Source organism: Amia ocellicauda, chromosome 14, assembly GCF_036373705.1.
Source record: "Amia ocellicauda isolate fAmiCal2 chromosome 14, fAmiCal2.hap1, whole genome shotgun sequence".
NCBI classification, from domain to species: Eukaryota; Metazoa; Chordata; class Actinopteri; order Amiiformes; family Amiidae; genus Amia; species Amia ocellicauda.
The window spans coordinates 12,341,203-12,359,404 of record NC_089863.1 but is presented as its reverse complement, the minus strand read 5'-3'; the positions used below and the strand labels follow the sequence as shown (position 1 = coordinate 12,359,404).

Below are 18,202 nucleotides of genomic sequence, written 5' to 3'. Positions count from 1 at the left end.
CCATACATTTGCAGTCATGAATGATATGCATTAACATGAGACTACAGTCTCCTGTGAATTGAGTGTGTGTGAGTGGGAACCCATTTTAACAAAACACACATGAATTTATGGAGGCCCAACACAAAGAGACGACCAAGAGTTTGTTTTTTCACAAAGTTTTTTTTTCATTTTCCAACATAGAACTGGAAAAAATAAAAATGTGTCTTTATTTCATTTCTTTCCAAACTGTGTGATTTAAGACTTTACAGTGAGATCAAGTTTTCTCCATTAAAAAAATAATAATAAGGTAGTTGGTTTTTGTTCTTACCAGTAGAAAACATTGTTGTATTACTCAAGTTTATTTCGATAAACAAAGGGACAGAATCCCCATTCCATATGGTGGTAGGTGTTACAGACGTCGGGAATTGATATCTAACCCAGCCTCTTGCTCAGACACAAATGTTGCTCACCCTGAACAAAAAACAATTTTTACTACAACAATTTTGCCCCAGTTTTACTTTGTTGTTGCTGCTTTTTTTATGAATGGGTAACAACTTTTCTATAGGTTACGACGCCTTTTGCCCAAATTCAATTGGATGTTGTTATTGTCCTCGCTTCCAAATGTGGCATGCTTGCTTTTTCTTTTCTTTCTCTTTTTTGTTCTTGAAAAAAGAAAAGAAAAGAAAATACTCTGTGCTTCTGAAGTAAAACTAAAAGGGTACATTTATTAAAACCTGAGTGTTTGCGGTTTTGGGGAGTTTTTTTTAACTTGTCAAGTGGTACGTTAGGCTATATGTCTCTATTCTAATAGAAACATCACTAGCTGCGAGGACTAACACCATCAGTTGCACTTCACAATAGTTCTTAGATTAAATTAGGGAGGTACACAAAGGATCAGCCCTTGAGGTGGTCAAAAAGATTTTGATGTGTTTTGAGAGAACAGTGATTTTCTGACCAGATGACTCAAGACTTTGAAGACAAATGAATTACCAGACAGCAGAGCGAACCCCCTCCCTACATCGAGGTCAGGCGAGTGGGGGGTGGTTGGATGTGGGGTGACGACGTGGGCGTACGGTGACAACGGGAGACAAGGGGAGTTTAGGGAGGTTGGCAACGCTGCGATAGACGAGGCGATGACTTTGAGTCAGCGTTGCCAAGAGGAGGGGTGATTTAGAAGATGGCGGCGAGAGTTTAGTCATCATCGTCATCGTCGTCATCATCATCATCATCGTCGTCATCGTCATCGTCATCGTCGTCATCATCATCGTCGTCATCATCGTCATCGTCGTCGTCGTCATCGTCATCATCATCGTCATCGTCGTCATCATCATCATCATCATCATCATCATCATCATCGTCGTCGTCATCGTCATCATCATCATCATCATCGTCGTCATCGTCGTCATCGTCGTCGTCATCATCATCGTCATCATCATCATCATCATCAGGGGTGATTTCTCCTTCCAGCACATCTTCGATCCAGTCCTCCAGCTCTTTTGTTGTGGGCATGTCGTCCTCATCATCCATTTCCAACCACTCACTGTCCGCCTGTGGGGAGGAAGGGCAAGAATGAGAGAAAAAGAGAGACAGAGACAAAGAGACTAGCCAAACAGACAGATACAGGTCACGACTTAATGGATTCAAATATTGGACTTAATGAATCATTACTACCATAGGTAGACCAATAAAACTTGTTGGACTGGACCACCGATTTAACTGGTCAACAAGGAAAGAGGATACGAGAGGAGAAATGGAGGAATGTAGACGGATAATGTAGTGAGAAGAAAAACAGGACAGAAGAGGGGAAGAGGAAAAGTGACAAAACACAAATGACAGAAAAAAAATGTGATAAGGATAAAGTGATTACTGGATTAGAAAGAAAGAACATAAGAACATAAGAAAGTTTACAAACGAGAGGATGCCATTTGACCCATCGTGCTTGTTTGGTGTCCATTAATATCTAAGTGATCCAAGGATCCCATCCAGTCTATTTTTAAATGTTCCCAAACTTTCAGCTTCTACCACATTGCTGTGTAGTTTATTCCAGATTGTGACGACTCTCTGTGTGAAGAAGTCTCTCCTGTTTTCTGTCTTGAATGCCTTGAAGCCCAATTTCCATTTGTGTCCCGGGTGCGTGTCCCCCTGCTGATCTGGAAAAACTCCTCTGGCTTGATGTGGTCAATGCCTTTCATGATTTTGAAGACTTGGATCAAGTCCCCACGTAGTCTCCTCTGTTCCAGGGTGAAAAGGTTCAGGTCCTCAGTCTCTCAGTAGGACTTTCCCTTCAGACCTGGAATAAGTCTGGTTGCTCTCCACTGAACTGCCTCTAGAGCAGCGATATCTTTCATGAAGTGTGGAGCCCAGAACTGTACACAGTATCCAGATGAGCTCTAACTAGTGCATTGTACAGTCTGAACATCACTGCCCTTGTTTTAAATTCTACACTTTTGACAATATACGCTAACATTCTGTTTGCTTTTTTTATTGCTTCCCCACATTGCTTGGATGGAGAAAGTGAGGCGTCCACATAGACTCCTAGGCCTTTCTCATGCGTTACTTCATCTAGATCTGTACCTCCCATAGTGTAATTATAGTGGACATTTTTGTTACCTGCATGTATTACCTTGCACTTGTCCACATTGATAAGGATAAAGTGATTACTGGATTACTTACATCATGAACATCAACGACTCCGATCTGAGGATAGGACAGGTCAATGTCGAATGTCTTCTCCCAGTAGGGAACAAGCTGGAAGAGACAAGAGAAGATAAGACTGGATCGCTTCTACAAACGTAAATGGGTGACATCGTTTTGAAGAGGAATGGTATTGTAATTAAGAGGTGCTTTGAGGTGATTGGCAGTTAAAAGCTTTTCAGCCAGCTGCAAATAATGTCCCTCTAAGACCATAACTGTATCCTACCTGCAAATGACCAATAAGAAACTTTGACCTTGTCACAGTGTATTTTATTGTCAGTGGACACTTTCTACTGACCTCATGACAGGGTACAAAAGGGTGTCAATTTGCAGGAAGATGCAAGTCTCTGTTTGGTCTAAGCCTAAGACACTTTGAACACTGTGCAGGGATCGCCATCTTCTAATCAATGTACAAGGAAGAGATAAGATTCTCATGGCACAGCAGTTTCCCAAGCTCAAGTCAATGTGTGGAATAAGTAGTTTTTCTGCCTCATTAGTACAATTTGGAAAAGACCTTGTGGCTGTCAAAACCAGAATTTTCTCCCATCCCTACTGTGCCATGCAAGTATTTTTTGCTTCCTTGAAATGATCAGGAAAGCTATTGTAGCATCTAAGAGAGCAGCTGCAACTCATGGTTTATAAAATCTCAGAAGTTGAATGATGTGAGGAGGGAGGTTGCAGGAAGTGAGAGATTAATTGCCAAACGTATGGGTAAAGTGAACACATCAGTACGCATTTTAAGCTGATAGAAGTACATCTTGGGTCTAATATTTTAATATCCTAAATACTTGACAGCTTCCCTGTCCCTTTGGGGCACTTTCAAGATCACCAGGTCATTTTGTGGGTTGCTCTTGATTTTTGCAATTTTCTGTCTGGAGTTACAGACTGTCCCGGAGTGTATCAGTCAACGATACATCTAATTCAGTTGCCAAGAGTAAAGGATTCTGTTGTCTCAGGCAGGGTAGGATTGAGGCAGGACGATTGTAGCTGCTCTCTCACCCTGTGAAGTGAAAATGGTTCTCCCTCCAGTCTAGGCCATTCACGAAGCTGGGAGTCTGAACTGTGCCCACATCCCCTATGAGAAAGGATGGTCAGTCCAGTCCAGGCTTTCTGCCTTTTATGGACTAGTTTTACAAATCCAGACTAAATTTAGTAGTTTAAATTATTTTTGACAATAGCTTTAAGAAAGGTTTTGGGGGGCTCTCTCCAGTGCAGAGTAGTGCAGGCTTTATCCATGCTGGGGAAGTGATGTAAAGGAAGTCACTGAATTTAATAGTCTGATTTACAAAGACAATGGGTATTCATTTTTTCTGTTCTAATTTATATTACAGGACTGTGAAGGCTACGAAGTTTTCAAACAAGGCAAAAGGCCGAAGCATAAATGAAAACTCCAGAGAGTGCATGATAAAGGATAATCCTTTCAAATGTTCAGCATTTGGGAGTGTGTGTTTAAATATTGTGCAAGTAAATGTTCATCATGCACTTTGGCACAACTAGATACTGTCACATTCTCTAAAAGGGATGGCTCCAAGATAGGTCCGAGACGTGGACTATCTTACTCAGAATGTGGCAGAGATAACAGGTTCCACATGAGTGGCTATTGCACAAGACAACGACATGTTACACACTTGTTTCACGCAACACACGTCAGACCTCTGGATCCATCTGATTGTACCAGCACTCACAAGCAAGTGTAAGACCTGCCAAGTCTCAAGCCTGAACAAAAGTGGCAGCTGCCCCAGCAATTCTCTTTTGTTCTCCTTATCATATATAATATGTCTGCAGTGCTATCAGGCAACAAACTTGCATGAGCATTAATAGCAAAGGCAAGAAGCAAAGATGTGTGAAGCTCTACTGAAATGACATGGCCCACTGGCACAGGTTCCCTTCCAATCAACACTGATTATATTTTACCAGGGGGAAATCATCGGGATCGATCCACAGGATGCTGAGGTCAGGGTTGTCAGTGTTGTCCTCTGCAACTTCCTTCAGGATCTCCAGGAACTCATAGCCGTCTGAAAGTCATTGACAGAGAGAAAGACAGAGATGGCGATTAGACATGCCCAAAAAACAAAAGAGGAACATGGACCTATATCCCATTTTCCTTCAACAACCATGTGCATTTACTGTATTTTCATGCCATTTCGGCTGTTCATGTTATTCTTGTTGATTCACAGCATACTCTACCTGGGTCAGACTCCTCTGCGAAGGCCACAATGTGTTGGCCATCAATATCATCTTCCTGAGAGAAAGGGAGATATGCGAGTTAGCCTAGATCCACATTAATAATCATTTGGATTTGGATTTGTATTAATATGCAAGCCTGATGTTTAATTTACAGTATTGTTTGCTACCGTGTCTAACACGAATAATAACCAATCCTTACCCAGGTTTCATACATGTTGTGGGGCTCAAGCTTCCTCAATGTTGGTCTGAAATAAAATACATTTGAACATCAGTTGCAGACTTTATTAGACTTTAAGAATTGTGGGTAATATTCTGGAGTCTGGGACCAGTTTCACTTTTTTGGCATTTAAATTTTTTTTAACTGATCATTTAGGTATCCAGTTAATTACGTTCATGTTCAGTTTATGGAAAAATGGTTATGGTCATATGCTTATGGTTAAGGCCTGGATGAAACTATATCTTTGATCTTCCCAGCAATTGAAAAATTACAGGTCCTTGAGAGCCCCAGTATGTCAGGACCATTGACTACCCTCTCAGCCAGCTTCAAAAACCAGCACGCCACCTTGTGCAACCACATGTAAACGTGGGGATATTTCTCTAAGGCATTTAATCTGGTTGCCAGTGTTCCCAGTCAACGGTTACCTGTCGTGATCTTCAATGAAATCAACAATCTCGTCCTCAGTGTAAGGCTTTCCTGGGATCATGATGGGCTTGTCCATGAAGGGTTCATAGAAGTCTACCTCATTCATCTTCAGGTCCAGTTTCTTTGCGATCTGGTGATGGGCAGTAATGAAAATATGCTTTCTTAGTGGTCCCCATGTAGATGTGGAATGGATCATCCCCAGTACCTGTACTACTATCACTTTTTAACCCATACAATAGTGAAGCAGTGCACTCCTTCCACATCCCTTACAACTGCATGGATGTTAAACTAGGGCTCAAGATGTACCTCACAAACCAAAGGCTTAACATTTTCCATACAGCTGCTTCAACAGCTTTCTTACTGTAAGAGACACCAGCAGAGGGAGATACAATACCTTTGGATCAAAGGTGGCAAAGAAGTTGATGTAGGGATGGAATTCTTCAGCTGCATCTTCATATTCCTTGTAATCTGAAAACAAGAGGGTGAAAACAGCCACTTAGCATTCTTCTTTTGTGTAAGTATGATGTGTGAAGGACCTGCAAACTACGATATAAGATATTTGTGTTTTTGTCTTCTTTTGTTAACCTGTAGGGGTCGCCCTCATAATTATTGCCTCATATTACCGTAAACCGTGTTTTTTTCATTAAGAAAATGTAAAGATTGCTTTTCAAGGCAAGTAGAGCAATTATATATATATATATATATATATATATATATATATATATATATATAAGCAAATTAATAACATGCCATCCTCACAATAGAGAGGGAACGCACAATAAGAGTTAATGAGATACATGGATTTTTCCCACGATAATTAGTTCTGCCCTCATCTAATTCTCTTTATAACAACACATGAGGTTTGGGTCATTTCCTCATGCAATAATTATACAGGCTGCTGGGTAATTGTAGTTCTCCTGCACTATCTCTCTCTTGCACACACTTGTCAGCATTTTTGCGGTTGCTTTGTTCTTCGTAGCGTGGGCAATCCACACATTAAACAGAATGCACAATGAATTCTCTCCAGGAACCTATGTAGCTGGTTGATAAGTAGAAAGAACTGCTTCTAAAAAAAAAGTGTTTCATCGTTAGCAGCCTTTTATCAGATTGTTGCGCTTCTGCTGATCAAAGTATTAGAGGGTGTGATATTAATCTTTCAAAATGTATTTGAAGGAATGAGGAAACTCAGTTTGCTCACCAGATTAATCTGTGTGCGTAGGGAAAGCTTGGGTGCTGTCAGCTTTTAGTGTATTATGTGCAGATATTGTGTGTGAAGTTATTTTAGCAAAGCACCTGCATTTTTCTTGATGGATTCTAGTGTGATAAAGATCAAATGGTTATGTCACGTTTCTTGTGGCAATGTTTGCTGTTTAATGGTGTCTATTCATTAAATAGTGCAGCAGTAAAAGTAGTTTACTGAAACTTTAATAATATTTTAGGTCCTTCTGTCTTTTCATGCGGGTATTGTCATCAGTTGTTCCTTCGCTCTTTCAAAAGTGTCTTGCAGCCACTCCCTCCTGAACTTTTCAACAGTCGGTTCATCCCACACAAATGAGCTTCAGGTAACAGCGACAATTTACAATTTACTTCTGATTTCTGAGGTCTACTTACCACCCTGCTCTCCCTGGACCAGGCACAAGATGTCTTTTCAGGTTCAAAACAGAAGAAAAGACTACCTACCTTTTAAAAAATATAATGTATTTGATTATAGTCCAGATGCTAGCTGTAGGTGCCACCTGCCAAAAAATGTAAGCACTCACCTTTTCACACCAAAGAGAGCATCAAGGTTCATTTGCTCTTGTCATAACATTTGCTGTGTATTCAAGTCTGGACATGTTGTGATGGGACTCCATCACTGAACCACACTCAAGAGCTATAGGTATAATGATAATCTTTAAATCGTCAGTGCTAGGATCTCCTGACAAAACACATAGTTGGCAAGAGGAAAAGTGTAATTGGTAGCCCAACATGAGAATCCATTTAGATCCAAACTAAAGCAGTGAAAGCAGTGTGAAATCTCTCTCTAATGGCTAAACGAAATCAGTACGTACGTTCTGACTTCTCGCTCTTGAAGAAGCCCACCAGTTTGATTTCTTCCTCAATGTTCTCAAACATCTTCAGTTCGTGTGATCCCTCGATTATCTCAACGGGGTCTTCGATCACCTGCCAGGTTGGCAGGGGAAAGGGGATCGGGGCGAGGTAGAAGGAAAAGAAGGAGAAGAAGGAGGAAAAGGAATAGAATAAGGGTGATAGGAGGAGTGTGAGGAGGTGGAGTAGTGGAGGAAGGACAACTTAAAAACAGGGGTCTCTAACCGATTTGCTCAATTAATCAGCCACTGATTGAACAGACAAATGAGAACCTGACGTACTGGGGCTCTCAAGGACCAGGATTGGAGACAACTCCTGCAAAGGGAGGATTTGGGGCGAGGGGGTATCAGAAGGAACATGCAAGTCAGATCAAGAGGACAAGAGAAAGTGGGATGGGGTGGAGGAGAGATGGGATATTATGGGACATTACATGCTTTGTTTATTTCCAGAGTCCAAACTCTAATCATCTCACTCATACCCTGTGATGGGTCAGTCATGGCGCACAAGTTTCTGGTTCAAAGCCAGACTGTGTCAATCACTGTTGACTAGTAATTGCATATGTTAGATCCCACAGACAACTTCTAATATATTAGTCCTCTGTTTGGCACAAAAGCTCTATTTCCAAATCCTAGTTGATTTATTAGGAGGGTGGGGGTGGGGGTGGGGGTTGAGGTTATAATGAAACATCAGAGGTTTTAGGGGAATGGAGAAAAGAGGCTGATGACAGGAGGGTAGGGGAGGAAAAGGACAACTGGAGAGAAAATGGAAGGAGAGTGGAGGGGCATTTTAAAAATTAAACAACATGACTTGCCAGTGGAGCAAGCTCCTCAGTTTGGCCTGCAATACTATTTTAACAAATCAATTTCATGATGATGGAGATGATTTCTTGATCACTGTTGTTTTGGATTCTTCTGATGCCAGGATGCATTTTATTACAGAATGAGGCATGACTCACATCAAATATGAACTCCACCAAGGTGTCTGCTGCCAGTTCCCCATCGTACTCAATGACCTCGTCCTCGGTGAAAATGTAAATACTGTCCTTTTCATCCAGGCCTGCACAGACAAAAACAATGATCAGGGATTGGGGTGGGGCAAGCCCTGACAACGTCCTGCAAACGTGAACTAGATATAACCAGACTGATGATATACCAGCTTTAGGATTGCCCTGCCTAGAGAGTGGAAATCCCTGTGAGACACGACTTCTTAACACTCGACTATTTACACTGGGCATAGATTAAAAAAAAAAAAAAATAAATAGGGCAGTGTCCTGAAGTTGCTTTTAAGCATTAATAGTGAAGAGGAATTCTGATCTTTCTAACTTGCCAGTTAAAAGTAGGGTTCATGGTTTGACACGAGTTAGGAAGATAGCACCTCTCCTTCGTGCTTCTCCTTCCTTTAAGTTTGGCAGAAGAGCTCACCCAGTTTCTTGATAACAGCAGTGTCTTTCTCTGAGTCCACAAGACCAAACCCAATGTCCTCATCTTCTAAGTCATCAAGGACTTGTGCCGCAAGCTGAAGAAAGGAGAGAAATAGGTTATGTGATTGATTTGAAAGGAGGGAGCTATAGCTGGCCTAAACAGTATCTACTCCTTTTTCTTTAAGACTTCGCAAATAGTTTTTTTTTCCAGCAGCCATGACAAACCCTTTGCAGAAGATGGCATTCAAACTCACAATGGTATAGTGTGGCATTGTTAGTTATAAAAAGAACGATATTATGGGCATCTAAATAAAAACTAAACAATTAACATAATGACTTGTATCTGCTATGTTGTTTGTTTTAAATCTTGTGTTGCTTGTGTACGCATTGGTTCTCTGGTGTTTATATATATTTAGGCTGCCATAAGACCTCTGCAAATGCATATTGCTTTCCAGTGCTTTTAGTTTCTTGGGGGCTTTTCAACAGAACATGGAAAATGAAAATCCTGTGCTGTAGATGAGATATACATATATATTTTTGCCTGTTAAATTCCCATTGTCTTGTCTCCCTGCAGCCAAAACGGGATTGTTCCTTGTAATGGGAGCTCTTGTCTCAAAGCTTTGTAAATGCAGCCTACTCTTGGGGGAAGCTTCGACAGCCCTCACATCCTGAGATTCTCAACAAGACTAAAGGTCCCTCCTCTTTAGAAAGCCACTCTCGGCTCTATTCCGTTGTGAAGGGGGCTAACATGCTCTCATCCCACCTCTTCAGCGCAGGAGAAAGGGCCCTCAAAGCTGTCCATTTGCAGCCCTGAAGAGCCCTAATGAGCACTAAAACTCCTGTGTTTTCAGGGCTCGTGTGGGGAATGTAGATATCAGTTGGCCGCTGGCAATTGCACTCCTCAGATTTCAAGCTCTTTGGTATGCCTTTCTTTCCCACAGGAGCCAAATCTCCTCCCTCTTGCAAGTCAGCCATTTAAAGATGAACCTCGATCAAAAAATTGGGCTGATCAATTATGCTTTTTTAAGTAAGTAAATTATTTTTATACCAGGAGCTTAATATGACCTTGTAATACTAACTAATATTATTGGTATATGTGCTACAGATACAGTATAGTCCTATTATCAACTGATCATCTCATGAAACATGCCATTGCTTTGACACTAATGCATAGGACGAGAGGCTGTCAAGATCTTATGAAATAAAAACCCATAAAGGGAGAGGGGCAGGCCTCAACCCTTTAAAAAAATACAAACCCTGTATAGAATAGGGCACCACTCTCTCTCCCCTTTATCTGTCTCATTCAAGAGGCATCATCTCATACAGTGTGAACTGGGCACCATGAAATATATGCACACACTGGAGTGTGGGGGTTGAAACGCACAAGAATAAGAAGAGAAGTAACAGGCAAATGTGGACATGTCATATGGACAAAGTAAACAGAGAGAGAAAGGGTGAGAGGATGAGAGTATCATAGCCATTAGTAGCTCAATTAGTAGCTTATATATATATATATAACAGATTGTAATTTTTTATGGCATAAAATAAATAATTAAATACATATGTGTATTATAGGGTGAAACTTTAAGCTTAAAAAAATACACTGAAGACGGAGAGATGTTTTTTATTTCACTAAGAGCAGCAGGCAGCATTTCAGCCCATAAAAGCGGAGAAACCGGAGCGCTGCCATAGCACTTTCTAAATTCGTTTGAAACCGGAGCCTGCGATGGACAGCTGGGTCAACCAATGGGGGTGCCGGGCTGGGTAGGGAGAAGGCGGGACACCTGTCACGAGACCGCGTTAATAAACCGGTGAGCAGTGACAGGTGCTGGAGCAGATGTTCCTCTCGTCTCACACACACTGCAACACAGCGGCTTTGTGGGCATTTAACCCTGCTAATGTAGATCCAGTTTGAGAGCAATGCTTGCTTGACATAAATGTGTTTTTTTTTTGGGGGGACTTTACTAGATGGGGCCTAGCAGTCATGACTCAAGTGCAAACAGCTCTGCTGGATGACGTGTTAAAATCATCTCAACATTTGTCATGAACTACGCATGGATGATGTGTAGCAACTTGTTGGCTTATTTCATATTAACTTTGTTGAAACAGATGAGCTAGCAAAATCCAACAAGGTTTATTGATGGTGCTGGCATATTCTGAGTATTTATGCAATAGCTGCTATGTGCTACGCTTGCCATTGCGTTGCTATTGACAACTTGTGTTGGAAAAAGTTCAATTTTCCATTTGCTTTTAATGACGTACAATATTACATTATTATTAGTATAGTATTAGTAAACAGCCAGGTCATATTGTAGTCGAGTTTGAAATTACAAGAGCAGAATAAAATGTCTAGGTAAGTTCTAGGTAAGGCTTAACTTGCCCTTCATACTGTTTTTTCTTCAGCCTGGCAAACGGAGCCTGGCTTTTTAAATTATTAGAAAGCTCTAAGGTATGACCAAGATATTAAGCCATATTTGTTTTTACTCTGAAACCCAATCACTGTGTATGCACTTGCGCCACATTTAAGCTGTGACATTTCTGCAAAAGAGAATCCTTTCCGACGTTTTGTGTGAAAAGGTCACACTTTCCGGGACAGATTATTGATACTTCAATATTGTTTTGTTGGTTTGTTGCTGCCAACCCCACCTCCTGCCCAAGCCTTTTAACCTTTCCGTTTCCCCAAAACATTCACTCTAACGCCTAACATTGATTAATAGTCAAACATAGAACTGTTTTACCAACAATTTGCACTGCCAAGAGTCTCTCATGAATAAGACTGAGAGCCATAAAATAACAATTAAACAGACAGCAAACCCTTGATTCACAAACAAAGACAGAAAAAGAGACTGGAGTAACTGTATATCTGCAACACTCGATGTACCTTGGCTTGGTAGCTAATCACTTAGTCCAGGGGTTAAGGGTTGGTTAAAAGGAAATGTTCAGTCTCAATGTGTTTTAAATTACTCTCCCTCCTTTCACATGATTCATTAAATCACATAATTCATTAAAGGCAGTAAGAGGAATCTTTTAGCATTTTGGAGAAATCCCACTGAACCAAAATTAACCATAGTTTCAACCTTGTGGAGTTGGCAACCAATTTGGTATTTACCATTGCTGAACTCCAAAGAAAACATCCGGTTTCTCATAATTACTATATTGGGATATTTCAAGGAATAAATAAACTGGATATGGATGCCGCAAATAAATCTGACAAGGATTTTACGGATTATGTGGCATACAGTAAAATGTTGTACAATGCTTGGACCAAACCCTTGTGACCGCTGTAGTGGACATGGACAGATAATCAGTATGTACAGGGAGTGGGTCTGCTGAAAACTAGATTAAACAACTTAGATTGTATGAGTTAAAAACATATTTACTATATGTTTACCAAACAATCATTAGAAACATTTTACTTTGCCTGTGCACATTTTTTTTAAAGTAACAATACACTGAATGTTTATGGTTAAGAATCAGAAACCTACAAATACAAAGATGCCAGTAAGAATGATTAGGCCAGTATATAGATATCCCGTATGGTCTGCTTTAAGGTTCAGATCATCAGTTTGAAGTCAGCTTTCCATAAATGCAAATCCAAGCACTATGAATGGGCACACTCAGCTAATCTAAGTCACCTTCTTTTCTGTCACCACGGGCAGTACCACATGCACACCATACCGATTGAAAATCCAGCACTCTGCAAAAAGTAGAATTATTCAGGGGGATCAAGCTTTTATGATCTGCACAAGCAAACATGACATTGAGAAAAGAAATATACCCCTTCAATCCTTCAGAAATCTCAGGTGCTCTCTAGTATAGGCTTATAGACCAACAAGACAACGCATGGATAAAATGCCATCTTTACCAGCAATAGACAGCATTTAAAAAATAAGCATCATATTGCAGCCTAAAAAATCTTACTTTGCCTGTATATTTTCTAATTACCACAAAACAAAAAAATGACATCATCCCTCCAAAAAAGAAAACATCTACTTTCAACCTAAGCACACATTCGTATTGCAATAAGCTCACTTCCCAGACTTGTCTTGGTTAAATTGGCAGTAAAACCAAATTATATATTCAAAATTTGTGGTGACAGCAGAGGCAAGACAATTGGCAAAGCAATTGCAAGACTAAGATTTTGCTTGGTGCTGGTTTTTATTGTAAATACCCATAATGCATAGGGGCCGTTGTGTCTCCCCCACCACACACACACAAGGACCCTTGGTGTCAGTGTGTCAGTAGGAGGGGGTGGGGGGAGCTGTAACCCAATGGGATGCACGGGCAGTGAGTATAGCCATGGATTTAGAAACGGAGGGGTGGGGGAGAGACAGGCCTGATGCAAAAGCCTGAACATACCTGGTACGTCAAGGCGGCTGGGTTGGTTAGCAGCTGTAGAGAAAAGCCACGCTTTAGACCAAAGGACAATTAACAAGGATTTAGACACCTAAACAACTCCTATCTGTCCAACTGCTAAACTGAAATGAATGCTGAATGTTATGGGGCTATACATCCATTTTAGTGAACTTTTAGGGAACTTTCCAAATAACGTGGAGAGGAATATCAGTGTACCAATAGAAGAGTCAGAGGAAACATTAGCGAAGCTGGGAAGAACAATCCCAGAAGCACAAGGTGACATTGAAAACACCTGATGTAACTATGTCAAGGCTGTTTTACCAAGCTTAGTTTCTTTTTTATTTTTCCAAAGGCACATATTGAATCCTTAATGAGCATAAAAATATGGCATGCTCCTGATCTGAAGAAAAAAAAATGAGAGAAAAAAACCATCATCCTTGACACATTCAGCTGTCTTTACAGATAAAAAGGTCATCTCATTACCAGAGCTTTCAATTTGCAAACCCACGTTCCTGGCTTACACAACAAGCAGCTGCTAGCAGTTGGATGGCTTCAAACCTACTTGAATTGCTTGTGATAGAGCCGGGTTTGGCCGTAGATTTAATTCTAATCAAGGTCATCTCCCAAAGATGCATGTATATATATATTACTATATACTATATTACTATATACTGTTTTTATTTTTTTACACCGGTTGAAAAGGAGATTCAGTAAATGTTTCAGAGCTCAGGCATATTGAAAACTAAAAGCTCTGTATTGAAAAATGGGTCACACTGTACAATAATGCCCCCCTACTATTAAGGAATTAATGTAAGAATTCCACAGGAGTAACATATGAATGCCTCATGCACTGCCACTGAGTTCTGATGTTAGGCACAAGTATAAGTTCTAACCCCCCAAAACTAGTCTTTTAGCCTCTTTGAATTAAGAATTGGTGCCCAATATTGTACAGTGTGACCAAAGCAAAAGCTAAAGCTGACTTTTCATGTTTTGACCATGTCATGACTTGGTCCAAGACTAAAAAGAATCCTGGTTTTGTAATCCTCAATTTTCGGTTCAATGTTCCGAATGGCAAATACATGCAGTGACTTCACTAACTGTTCTAATTCTCTTCCCCATTGTTTATTGACATGGCATTTACTTCAAAAAGAGGCATTAGTCAATTAAAAGGTTAATAAGGGCCTCCAACATGCATGCAAACTTTTAGAGAAATGTTGCTCAGGATTTGATGCACAAGATGTGAAGATGAGTCCAATGCACACTGAATATTTGTGTCACCCACTGAGACATTCTGTTCTGGTCATGATCTGCCCTGTATAATTCAGCTTCATCAAAATATTAGTTATTTTTACATGATCATGGTCTGTGATAGTAGGATGTGGTTGGGTTATCTGTACACTTTGATCATCATCCATGATTGAACTCCAATGGCAGCATGTGGCTCCTCCTTCTTGCCTGGTTTCACCAATCACGGTGAAGCTTGCTACCATGATATGAACCCATCAAAGACATGATCAGTATAGTCCCCATCAACGCCCATTAAAAGAATCTACCACCCATGCAGCACCAGAATGAATGCAGCCTTCCCCAGCGCAACTCCCTTGTTCAACCCAACATATAACTTGCACAATTTTCCAGGTTCTCTGAAGGCCCCGTTTACAAAGCCATTGAACACTGTCTTAGGTCATTCATTTATTCCGTCCCGCTTTTGCAGATGTCTCACATACTCGACCAGGGCGATTTGACGATGTCTTCCTTTATTATCTTTCCTCTCCAACCGTGGTCCAGCATGATCCCAAACTGCATCGATGGGTCTAGCCTGCTGATTGAGGTCTGTGGCTCACTTTTTCATTTTCTCCGCCGTCTCATATGTGGATTGACTGAGCAGGCTCTGTATCTCACTGCAGTACGAGGCAATTTGGCACGCTCTCTTTGGTCGCAAGTTAATTGAATGATTGGAAGCAAATGGGGTGAATTATCCTTTGTCTCCTGATGTATGACTCTGGCAAATTGGCTTGCTAGTCTAGCACACCAGCATTGTTTTGAAATGGGTTGCTTCCCAGGCACCAGCGATCTGAGCCAATCCACTGTTCTTACCCAATGCACCATTTAAGTGAAATGGTTTGCTCTGCCCCATGTGAAGACTGGGGCTAATTTGAGGGTTCTTTTTTTTCTGCATCTATACAGCTCACTTCCTGGAAACATTGTATGACTTTGCACTGAATAAAGTGTTTGTTCTTTTAGATTTTAGATTTGGTCTGGACCTTAGCTTTTACATACTTTATTTCAATGCCCCTATCTTTTGGTTTCTTTAACCACAGGGTCCCCCTCCCACACTTCCTCTCCTATCTCCTCTCCCTTTTTATAAGGGTGTTGCTGGTATCCCAGAACTGATTCCTTTGCTCTCTGGTGTTTATCTGATACTCAAGGGAAAATCAAGGGAAAATCACTTCCATCCCCAGCCCCTAGCCTTATTTGCACACTGGGTATTTATAAGAGTCACTCAGGTCATGGATTGCTTCCGCCGATGTCAGTCGGTTAAAGCCATCTGGGCTAAACTCAGCGAAAGTCTTTGGCTGGGAGAGCACAGCTATATAAGGAAGCTGTGAAGCCTGTGAGTTAAAGGGGAGGCTTTTCTGCCCTGGGAGGCAGAAGGAGATACAGCCTCTTGACTAATGGGATACTCGATCCAGGGCTGACACCACCTCTGCCTGTCCACTGCTTTTCTCATCTGGTCATCCGGATTTTGTTTTCAAATGCGAAATGAACCCCGCTTGACCCCTGTTAACCGGTGTAGCCTGGCGTTTCACCCACTGCGTCCTGAAAGAGGTTCCCTTTTCCAGTGACAAAGGGTGCCTGGACAAGCTGAGCCAAAACCCCTTGAAACTGAATGGGGTTTGTCTTCCAGTGAGAGGTGAGGGTTGGAGGTGAATAATATCTTGGCAGAACTGTATCTAGTATGCATTTTCTCCTCCCTGTCTCCATGGTATAGAAGAGAACCAAAAATACTTTTGTTTACCTTCAGGTAAGCAAGGCCTGGCTCACAGAGCACTGAAATATCCACCGTACAGGTAGTTGATTACTAATCTGTTGGGCTGCAGGAGCTGTGGAATATGGACCTCCCAAATGAGGACCAGTTAGTAAACCATGTGTGCAAAGGGATCCTATCCTGCATCTCAGGGTCTTAGAATGCATGTTCAGCACAGGCCAGATATAGAATAACACAGACAATCATATCGATAGCTTAAAACTTTATGTGATGTTTAATGCTACTGCCAACCTCTTGCTTTGTAGGACCAGCAGTGCTATCGGTATCAATACCAGCTGATTCAGTAGGCGATGCAAACGATTCCCAGTCCAAATCGGAGACCAGTACATGTAAGTCACTATAAGGTGTCGCAAACCAACAAATTAGGAAAATTAGTTGTGTTTGCCTGGAGTGGGCAGCCCCCAAGCCACCAATACTTTTCCACTCCAAATATTAGTAAACAACTAAGTCTTACATGTATATTAAACTATTGCTGCCCAATGTATCCCACTACTGTTTTAATAGGGGGTGAATAGACATCAGCAGGCCTAAAACACTTCCAATGAGCAGTGAATGCAGTGAATCAATCAATCAATTTTTATTTGTAAATAGGGTTGACCAGTGTGTAATTAGACAATCGTTTGATATCCTGAAAAGTAGAAACAGACGTGAATAGAAGGGTAGTGTCAACCCGTGTGTACAACAAGCAACCAAATCAAAACAGAAACGACAAACCACAACAACATCTGAATCAATTATCGAGTTGGATCTGCTATCCTATCTTTGTCACTGGCATCTTCATTACACTGCCGGATTCCCAAACAGTGGAGCTTAGCAGTAGAAAACCGAAACTCAGGGGCCACCAATCAGCAGAATGCCATTGCTTGGCTAAATTTTCTCATCCTTGCAGACAGAAGCCATGTAAGTGCTCTTTGTGAACCATATGAATTGTGCTCGTAGAGTCTTAACATCTTGGCTACGCTACGTTGCCAGCACTGCTCTCACATCCACGGGCAATTTCCTGGAAGGGATAGGCAAACCCAACACATGGAAGATTAATGAGGTTGCCTCCAGATTCTCCCTCTGGGTTTCAGTTCTAAATGTAGAGGAAAAGGCAAAAGGGGCGGCTGATCACTCTCTTGAATTTCACTAATTGCCGCTGCTGCAACAGATGCAGAGCAATCCAAGGAATCTCGAATCGGACAAATCCCTCCTTTGTCTCCCTACTGGAAGAATCTGCAGCCTTGGTTCTGTAGCGCTAACGGCCCCATGTGTGCTGTCAAGATCTGGGAATGATCAATGGGCGCTGACCCTGAAAAGCAAGCATATGACACGTCCTGTTGCAATCCAGTGACAGAATGGGAAGTAGCCTATTAACAAAAACAATAAATCAACAGCGACAGTTATCAACACCCACACCGGCTCTAAAATCTCACTATTCTGTAATGCTTTTTTCGTCTGGACAAGGTCAAGTTCTTTGGAGAAATGCGTGGATGTTTCTCTTGGGTTTTGCTTTAGAAAAGTGAAGATACAAGATCCTTGTATTTTATTAAACATTCTTGTGTTTGCATGTTTGATGCTTTCCAAATGCAGTAAGTTAATTTTTTAAGACATTACCAGGGCTATGGCACCCCAGCGTCTTCAAATTCTCATTTCAGATGACCTCTGAGTTACTTGATCAATATGAATGGAACATTTATTAGTCTTCCACACTGCATATTCATCAGAAATACTGCGCTTCTGAACCCAATCGCCCAATGATGCCTGCCACCATATCTCACTTTGACAATCAATTTGAGAGGGAAAT

The 18,202-nt window shown here is 41.2% G+C and overlaps 1 protein-coding gene across 4 annotated transcripts in view; it reads right to left on the bottom strand.

The window, feature by feature from the left end:
* Positions 1-139: 139 nt before the first annotated feature.
* casq1b (calsequestrin 1b) overlaps positions 140-18,202 on the bottom strand; it is a 27,535-nt gene continuing 9,472 nt past the window's right edge. For 3 of the 4 annotated variants that reach the window (XM_066723067.1, XM_066723066.1, XM_066723065.1), the window contains 11 exons: positions 13,371-13,403; positions 9,013-9,106; positions 8,547-8,647; positions 7,555-7,666; positions 5,898-5,971; positions 5,503-5,633; positions 5,060-5,105; positions 4,861-4,915; positions 4,588-4,688; positions 2,653-2,727; positions 140-1,527 (listed from right to left, as the gene is read on the bottom strand). In XM_066723067.1, the coding sequence (XP_066579164.1) occupies positions 1,171-1,527; positions 2,653-2,727; positions 4,588-4,688; positions 4,861-4,915; positions 5,060-5,105; positions 5,503-5,633; positions 5,898-5,971; positions 7,555-7,666; positions 8,547-8,647; positions 9,013-9,106; positions 13,371-13,403 (1,179 nt within the window). In that variant the 3' untranslated portion in view covers positions 140-1,170. The remainder of the gene's footprint in view (positions 1,528-2,652; positions 2,728-4,587; positions 4,689-4,860; positions 4,916-5,059; positions 5,106-5,502; positions 5,634-5,897; positions 5,972-7,554; positions 7,667-8,546; positions 8,648-9,012; positions 9,107-13,370; positions 13,404-18,202) is intronic. The other variant, XM_066723068.1, reaches the window with a different exon arrangement.